This window comes from Miniopterus natalensis, chromosome 20 (genome assembly GCF_054644295.1).
Source record: "Miniopterus natalensis isolate mMinNat1 chromosome 20, mMinNat1.hap1, whole genome shotgun sequence".
Lineage (NCBI taxonomy): Eukaryota > Metazoa > Chordata > Mammalia > Chiroptera > Miniopteridae > Miniopterus > Miniopterus natalensis.
In genome coordinates this window covers 27,628,124-27,636,638 of record NC_142100.1, presented here as the reverse complement: position 1 = coordinate 27,636,638, position 8,515 = coordinate 27,628,124, and the positions used below count along the sequence as shown (strand labels likewise).

The 8,515-nt window shown below is 60.9% G+C and overlaps 1 protein-coding gene across 1 annotated transcript; it reads right to left on the bottom strand.

The window, feature by feature from the left end:
* Positions 1-3,884: 3,884 nt before the first annotated feature.
* NOC4L (nucleolar complex associated 4 homolog) lies at positions 3,885-8,511 on the bottom strand. The gene is made up of 15 exons (XM_087828723.1): positions 8,395-8,511; positions 7,962-8,082; positions 7,248-7,354; positions 6,868-6,975; positions 6,497-6,646; positions 6,315-6,414; positions 6,178-6,212; positions 5,734-5,784; positions 5,518-5,629; positions 5,264-5,324; positions 4,947-5,057; positions 4,633-4,793; positions 4,462-4,544; positions 4,112-4,225; positions 3,885-4,024 (listed from the first exon to the last, which is right to left on the bottom strand). Exons 1-15 carry the CDS (start codon positions 8,509-8,511, stop codon positions 3,908-3,910), a joined length of 1,548 nt encoding a protein of 515 aa, XP_087684849.1. The 3' UTR covers positions 3,885-3,907.
* Positions 8,512-8,515: the final 4 nt, after the last annotated feature.

Below are 8,515 nucleotides of genomic sequence, written 5' to 3'. Positions count from 1 at the left end.
CGCACAGATGACTCAGCACAGGATCATCGGGGTCCCTAAAAAGAAAGTTTCAAAAGCAGGACAGGAGCCCGGGCCCGTTTGGCTCCATGGTTAGAGCACCAGCCCGCGGACTGGAGGGTCCCGGGTTCGATTCCCGGCCAAGGGCACGTACCTCGGTTGCAGCCCAGATACCCCGTCCTGGTGGGGGGGGGGGGGAGGGCGTGTGCAGGAGGCAACCCATCGATGTCTCTCGCGCTCCCTTCCACTCTCTCTGGAAAGCGGTGGAAAAACCACCTCAGGTGAGGCTTAAAAACAACAGAGCAGCGGACAGGAAGCCTAGTCTGGACGATCCCCGCTGCTCCCGGCTCCTCTCCAGGCTCTGACGTGGCGCCAGGGCTGTGGGAGGCGGGCACCCGTGCGAGGGGCACCCATGGGAAGGGCACCCAGGACTTCTTGGCTCTGTTTTGGAAGCATTTGTGTTTTTTGCCACTCAAGTTATTTTGAAATGAAAAAATAAAAAAGAAAACATGTTTTAAATGCTAATAATAATAAAATATACTATTCATTTAGGACAATAAAGTTATAATTTTACACTTTCTGTAGTTATTCTATATTATTGTATAACAAAAACAATTATCTTTTAAAACAGGGTGAGTGCAATGGGGGCCCAGGGGTCTGCTGAGCTGAAGGGACCCAAAGGGGCACCCTGGGGCCCACCAGTAGCTTTGGGGTCCACTGTGTGTCCCCAAAACCTCCTGTCTGATGGGTCCCTGACTGGTGCCCACCTGATTCAGAGCAGGGCTTCCCTTGCCAGGCCCCACACCTGCCACCCCAATTGCTCCTCAGAGCAAACCACACAGATATGCCCGCTCAGGGGTGCCCGGGCCCCATCCTCACGTGCAGGCTGCTCTCCCGCTCTCGTCTCCAGCCGGTCGGCGGTCCAGCCCTCCTCCCGCCCTCCCGGCTCCCCTGCCGCCCTAATTTAATTCCGTCCACCCTCAGACAAGGAAGCGTAACTGCTTCAGGAAAAGCCCTTGCTTACAGGAAGAGCAAGTCTACGCCTGCCCAACAGCAGCCTTTAGACAGCACGAGGCCTCTCAATAGGTCCCCCCATTAAACTTCGGCCCCCACCCAAGACAGGCTCCCCAGGAAATGCACAGCCCCTCTCAGTGGAACTGAGCACGCGGGGCGGGCTCACCAGGGTTCGGTGCCAAGTAGGGAACAGCTCTGCCCCTGCACTTGGCTGCCCGGCTGGACAGGACCCCCTGACTGTCCAGTGGCTTGGGGTCCTGGAGGAGCTCCTGAGAGCTGAAGTCTAGGCAATGCGGGGGCCCCTTTCCCACTTGGACTCGGTGCAGACCAGGCAACAGAGATGATGGCCCCGTTTGCGCCCATGAGGGGTGCCAGTCTCTCCTGTTCCTGAGCGCTGTGGCGAGGCAGGTCGATCCTGGCCCTCTCTTTTTTTTAGAAAATATGTTGATTTCAGAGAGAAGGGAGAGAGAGAAACATCAATGATGAGAGCCATTGATTGGCTGCCTCCTGCACGCCCCCCACGGGGGATCAAGGAGCCCACAACCGGGCATGTGCCCTGCCCAAGAATCGAACCATGACCTCCTGGATCCTAGGTCGACACTCAACCACTGAGCAACCCCAGCCGGGCTTTTTAAAAAAAATCCTCACCTAAAGGTGTTGTTCCCGCTGCTTTTCAGAGAGAGTGGGAGGGGGAGAGAGAAACATCCATGTGAGAGACGCACATAGATTGGTTGCTTCCTGCATGCGCCCTGACTGGGGCCAGGGATCGAGCCTGCAACACAGGCGTGTACCCTTGGGTGGAATCGAACCCTCGACCCTTCAGTCTGTGGGCTGACGCTCCAACCATTGAACCAAACGGGCTAGAGCAGATCCTGGCCCTCTCAGATGGCAGCTGAGCACTGGCTGAGCTCCACCTGCTAGATGGGGCCCCCGAGCTGCACCCAAGGGAGTTAGGTGACTAATTCAGTGTCCTGCATGGTCACTTCTCCTCTGAGGGGCCCAGGGTTCTCACACCCACGTTTGCTGCTGGCCATTGAGCTCCAGCCGGGCAGAGGCCTGCTGACCAGAACCGCTGAGCTAACTGCAGCCGTATGTTTATCCCAGCACTGCTGATAGAATCGTCAGGGCCCATTAATAACCAGGCACTCGCAGGCGAGGGGAAAGGTCGGGAGTGAAGGCTCATAAATCGCCACGGAGCCCATTAGAGGGTGAACTTGGGAGCCCCACCAGGCCCTTGTCTGATGCGAAACCTCAGCCCTGACTGAGCTAAAGGACACACAGGCATCCGGCAGGGTAACACCCACTTGATCAGGAAGCTTGGGCCTGGAAACCGGTCTGAGAACCATCCTGGGGCTTCTCTGAGGACAGAAGGTACCGGGCACCCCGAGTGCACTCCTGACCCACAGACCCTGCAGCCCCAGGGCCTCGGTATGTAAATCGAGGGGTGTGTCTGGCACCTCTGTACCTTCACAACTCAACACCCCGTAGCCTCTGCTGACCTGACAGTTCTATTCTCGAGCTTGATGGCTCCTGCTCTGTCCCAACAGCCTATGCCCACAGTCAGGAGAGACGCTTGGCCATCAACCTGCCCAGAGATCAGCCCCCTTCCAGCCCCCTGAGAGACCTGGACGAGACAGTTGAGGCACGGAGTCGCCACACAGCTCCCCACCTGCTGGACACTGAGGCCATGACCCTCACTGACTGGCTGCAGAGGCCCAGGACAAGCTGTCCTCACAGCCCAGAGGGAAAGTATCTGAGTCCCACATGCCACTGATGTTGCAGGAAATACACCTCCCGACGCCTAGTTGCCAGCAGCTAATTTGCTAAGCGGCAGCTAAGTGCTGGAGCACTGAGTGGTAATTTCTCATCTCCAGGACGCACCCTCCCCATCTGGACAGACACCCTCCATTACGAATGTAACTGGGACTCAATTGCCTGGAACCCCATTTTTCATCTCCTGGCAAAAGACAGCATGAGACAGAGAGAAAAAGAGACGGGCTCCATGGAGAAGACATGCCCCACAGGGACCTGGCAGACGACCCTCCAGGACACACAGCAGGTGACCAGTCAATACTGGCCTCAACGATTTTTCTAAAATTCTGGACCCAATGTCATTGGAGCAGGTCAGGGGGAGGGGAGACACACAGGAAGGGGTCCCCATGTCTCTGGCCCCCTGGGGTGTCACTGGAGAGCAGGACCCGGGGGAGCAGTGGGCACAGCTCAGAGAGCACACGCCTGTTTCTGCCAGGGGAGGCGGGTTCTGTTTTAGGCTCCCATCCAAACGTGGGGGAAGTGCAGTCTGTCAGTCGGGTCCCTGCCCCTGGGTTGGCTGGTGTCGAGAAGGGAGATGTGTCGCGAGGGTTAAACCAGGGAGAGAGAACGGGTATTTGACACAGGGGTTGGCTGCATGGGACAGGAAGCTGCTGAGCCAAGCAAAGGACGGGGGACACACACACACACACACACACGACACAGCAATAGCGGGAAGACTCTGTCACAACCCTGGAGGGACAGAGGGACAGAGGGAGGGCCAGGCCGCCCAGGGACCTGCTCCTGTGGTGAGGCCACCTGGGAGGAGTTCAAGTCAGCTCTGGGGATGCACCCGTGGCACAAGGGAAGGACCCCTGGATACTCACACTACCTGCCCCACCAGCACCTGAGAGGCCTGTTGTCCCAAATGCCCCCCACTCAAGCCCCACGATGGCCCTCCCCACCAGGATGTAGAGAAGGGAGGGGCCCCCTGGCAGCACTTTCCAAGGGAGGCCAGGTGCAGGGTGGGTGTGGGGTTGCAGGAGCCCGGCCTCTGCCCACCTGCCTGCAGCCCATCTGAGTCTCTCTCCTACAAAACCATTTATTTGGGGGGTGGGGGTGGGGGTGGGGGGGTGAGGGCCCAAGGTTAGCTGAGTGTGAAGTGCTGGGCACAAAGGTCGTCCTGTCGGCCCAGCAGGCCCTGGGCCGGGATGAATTCCAGCGGCACCGCCTCGGACCCTTTCTTCAGGTCCCGCTCGAAGATCTGCAAGGGACAGTGGATTGATGCCGGCCCACTTGGGGGTTCCCTATGCCCCAGCTCCTTCCCCCACAGCCCCGGCCGCGCCCTCACCTCGAAGGCAGTGAGCTCCAGGAGGGGAGCGATGCTGACCTCGGGCACAGACAGCACCTGGTTGATGACGCTGGCGGCCTTGGACACCTCAGGGTGGTAATGCCGCTGCAGGGCCTGGAAGGGCATGCGGCCGTCACCACCCTCCATGGACTGTCTCACTTCCCAGCTGCTTAAGTTGGGGACGGAGTGGTGACTCCGGACAAAGGCCTGGGTTCCCCCAGGTAACCAGGGTGCCAGGGAGCAGCAGGGGCACCCAGGGGTGGGGAAGAAGAAGCTACTGCATCAGAGGAACAGGCACGTGGGCAGCTTGATGGAGCAGGACAGGACCGGGGGCAGCTGTGCACCCTCACCTGCAGCTCCCACAGGGAGCTCTCCAGGGCTCGGCTCTTGGCTGGGTCCTCCTGGTCGGGGTCATAGGGATCAGCATCCATCTCTAGGAACAAGACCCAGATGTGGTCTGCCACCTGTGCCCACATCGGCCTGTGAGGCCAGGCTTTCAGACTCCAGGGTCGCACACTCACCAGAGCCCCGTGGCCGGTGCACGAGGACACGGCAAGCTGGGTGTCTGCGCAGCAGGTTGCAGATGAAGGGCAGGACCATGAGCAGGGCCTCGGGGGGTGCGGTCAGGGCCAGGCGGGAGAGGCGTTTGGCGAAGGCAGCCACGAGGTAGGCGGGCAGATGGCTGGGCAGGAAGGCAGGCATGAGACCCCACATCCCTCACACCAGCCCCTTCTGAGCCCATTGCAGCCCTGTGGGGACCAGCTGAGATCCAGGAAGGGACGGGGGCCCTGTGGCCATGAGGGAGGCCAGAGCCTCATCCCTCCCAGATACTCACGAGGAAGAGAGGAAGAGGTCGGCCAGGTGGAAGAAGCGAGCCCGGTACTTGACGTGGAAGACGGATGGGTCCAGGAGACTGTAGAGCTTCTGGTAGAAGTCGGGATACTCCCTGGGGGTGTGGGAGTGAACCAGGAAACAGGGCACATGGGGAACAGGTGAGGAAGGCATACACATCGGGGGGAACCACAGCCCCCAGCTGCTCAGCACCCTCCTCTCCTTTTTCCCAGTAGCTCCCCAAAGCCTCCTGACCCCTGGGCAGAGCAGGGCTGGTCTGGGGCAGGGAAGGGCCTGCACCCTCCCCAGGTTGACACTCACAGGTTGTGCTCGTGAATCAGGATAAAAAGTCCATTCAAGGCCAGGAGGCTGACGGCACCCCCTGCGGACAGACACACAACTGTGGAGCCCCAGCCCAACCTGCACCCCCGCCCCAGAGACAAGTCCAGAAGAGTTGGAGGCCTCACACCAGGATACCAGAGCCAGCTGCCCACAGGCCCACCTGCCCTCCCCCTAGCACATGTCCCTGCCTAGCAGGGCATTGGTCACAGCACCTCTGGGTGATCCCTGCTCACCAATGTCATAGGCGCGGGTGAGGAAGTCGATCATGAGGCTGGGCTGGGCCAGGTGAGGCAGGATGGAGTCGTGCATGATCACCAGCACCTTCTTGCAGAGGCTGAGGGGCAGCTGGGGGGAGGAGCAGGTCAGGGTGCAGCCTGCCCCATGGCGCACACCACACAGGCCAGGGGCCCAGACCTGGCCCTGGGTCCGCTACTCCCACCAGGCCCTACCTTGTGCTTGAGGAAGCCAAGCCACATCAGCTGGAAGGTCCTCCTGTGCTCCTGTGGGGGAGGGAGGGGTCCAGGCTGCACTTGCGGCCCCCACCAGGTCCTCCCCCATCCTTCCCAATCCCACCCTGCCCTCTTCCTGCCACATGTAAGTTGGAGCACCCAGGGCCCAAACCCAGGAAACTGCCCAGGTGAGAAGAAACATCCTGCCTCCTGAGAAGCCAAAGCAGACAGGTGCTCTGTCCACAAGCACCCTTAGCTTATTGGTGACATGTGACGCCCTGGGCGCGCCTTGGACCTCCTCTCCCCCTGGGATCCCCGGGGGGTTTTCTAAGCTGGGAAGGAGGCAGCTGGCCCTCTCCCCATGTCCCCGAGTCTAGGGAGAAGCAACACCCCAGGACAGGGCCTGTTCCCAGGGAGACCACCCCCCCCTCCCGAGTGTCTCACCTTCAGATGAGTGACTTTCCACTTATCTGACAACTCTGCAAGAGAGAAGGGAGGGAGGCAGTGGCTCGTGAGGCTGTGAGGGTACAGGGCCCAGGTGCCCCCGCCTGCCCACCCACCAGCCAGCCCTGGACGCTCACCTGTGCGCTTCACATAGAAGTTAGAGATGTCGCTCTCTTGGCGGGGCAGGCTCACGGCAGACATCAGTGTGAAGGTGTTGTTCCAAAAAGTGAGGGGCACCTGCGGGAGGCCTGGCCTAGCACCTGGGCTCCACATGTCTGCTCCCCACCCCTCCCCCAGGTATGGGGCCCCACCAGCTCACCTCTGGGTGCCCGTTGGTGACCCGAGCCACAGTGTCTGCGGCCGCCTGCATTGTGTGGTAGCGGATGTCGTCGTAATCCAGGTACTCCCGGAACTGGGAGAGCAGCAGTGAGCAGTCCTCTTCCAGGGAAAGCAGGGCTTCCACCACCACCTGGGTGAGGAGCAGGCAGGTGGGTGCCTCTCCATCCTACCACCAGCCAGTCCAGAGGCCGAGCACACACGGCAGAGTCCCACAACCAATGGACTGCCCCAGGAAACCCCCAGCCAACAGTATACCTCTCCCACAGCTAGATGCAGCAGAGAATCCTGCCCAATAACTGCCCATCCTGGCTCTGGCCACTGACGTCCGCCAGGACCCCATGCGCCCCTCACCTTGAAGAGCTGGCGGGGGAACAGGTAGTTGCCCTCCCACTTGGGTTTCTCCAGAGGGTACGCTCCTTCCAGCTGCACAAACTTCATGAGTGTACTAAGGGCCAGCTCCTAGGGAGAGGGTAGCAGAGTGGCTGCTGTGCCCCAACAACACATCACCCTCCCCTGAGAACTGGCCCACAGGGCTCCCCTCAGCACTTAGGCCTGACTGTTCACAGGGAAAGTCAAGAGACAGGACGGAACCAGCCACCAGAAAACCAGCCAACAAAGAAAGCAAGTGCAGAAAGACAAGTGCCTATGGCGCAGCCCTGGTCTCTTCTGTGTGTAGAGATGCTCCAGGTTAGGGTACAGGGAACACGTAGGCCAGGAACCCCAACACTCACCTTAACCTGAAACGAAGGGTGGGTCAGGAGCTCCGCCAGGCGGTTGCAGCAGCTCTGGTAACGGTGCCTCATCCACACCTTGTACTTCCGTGTGGCCCCCTGGGACCCTGCCAGCGAGGGAGGGTGGTCAGCCCACGTCCATGCCCACTGCTCTCTGCTCAACCCAGCCAGGGAAGTGAGTGGAAACCGTGGCCCCAGACCTGGGGTGGGCCCAGCATATCTCCTCAGCCAGGGAGAGGAGCTCCTACCCGAAGGGCAGGGCCCCCATCCCCTTTCCCACAAGCCCTGGGATCCCAAGTCAGGGCAAGTAGCCCCAACTTCGTGTGGTACAGAACAGTAAATGCTAAACAAGTCCCATGTTTTGGGTGGTGGGCACATAGTGCAACATACAGACCTTGTAACCTAGAAACACCTGTGAAAGCTAAATGATCATACATACTAGTCAACGTCACCCCAATAAGTTTAATAAAAAAAGGAAACATAAATAAACACGTCCCACAGGTAGCACAAAATACACATAGAACTCATGCTGCGTTCAGCCTTCATTAAGTCCATTTTGCCCCACCGTCCCCAAACATCCCCACGGTGGGCTTGGTGCCCTCCTGCCAACTGCGCTGCGATGAAGGTTGTTTTTCAGGGGGCGCCTCGTCCCACGTTGACAAGGTCTCCCTGCAACCTCGCCAGAGACGGGCCTCGGGCCTCCAGGCCACTCACCTGCCATGACGGTGTCCTCCGGGGGCAGTTGGCCCACAAACAGCTCACCCCGCTCCAGCAAGGCCCCGAAAAGGCGGCTGCAAGCGCGCACCGCATCCTGGGTCTCCTCCTGGTCCTCCGACTGCGGGGAGAGGCTGGTCGCACGGTGCCCCGCGGGGAACTGGGGCCCTACCCGCTTTCCCCACCGCGACTCCAGCCCCATCGAACCCCAACCTGGACCCCGGCGGGACTCGCCACCCCGCCTCCGCCAAACCTCCCACGGGACCTCCGGTCGGGGCGCCCGGCGGGACGAGAGACGGCCCCCCAGGTACATCCCGGGCCCTGCCTTGCAGCTGGAGCCGCAGTGCGAGCGGAGCCCCCCGCCCCGGGGCCCGCATCCCGGGCTCCGGCCCCGCGAGGGCGGCCGCGACCCGCCCCGGCCCGCGCGCCGCACCTGCAGCGCCGCCAGGACGTCGAACACGCCGTTGGCCTCCGCGCGGCTCGCCAGCACCGCCTCCAGCAGGCGGCCCAGCGTCCGGCGCGCGCCCCCGGGGCCCGGCGCCCGCTCCATGCCG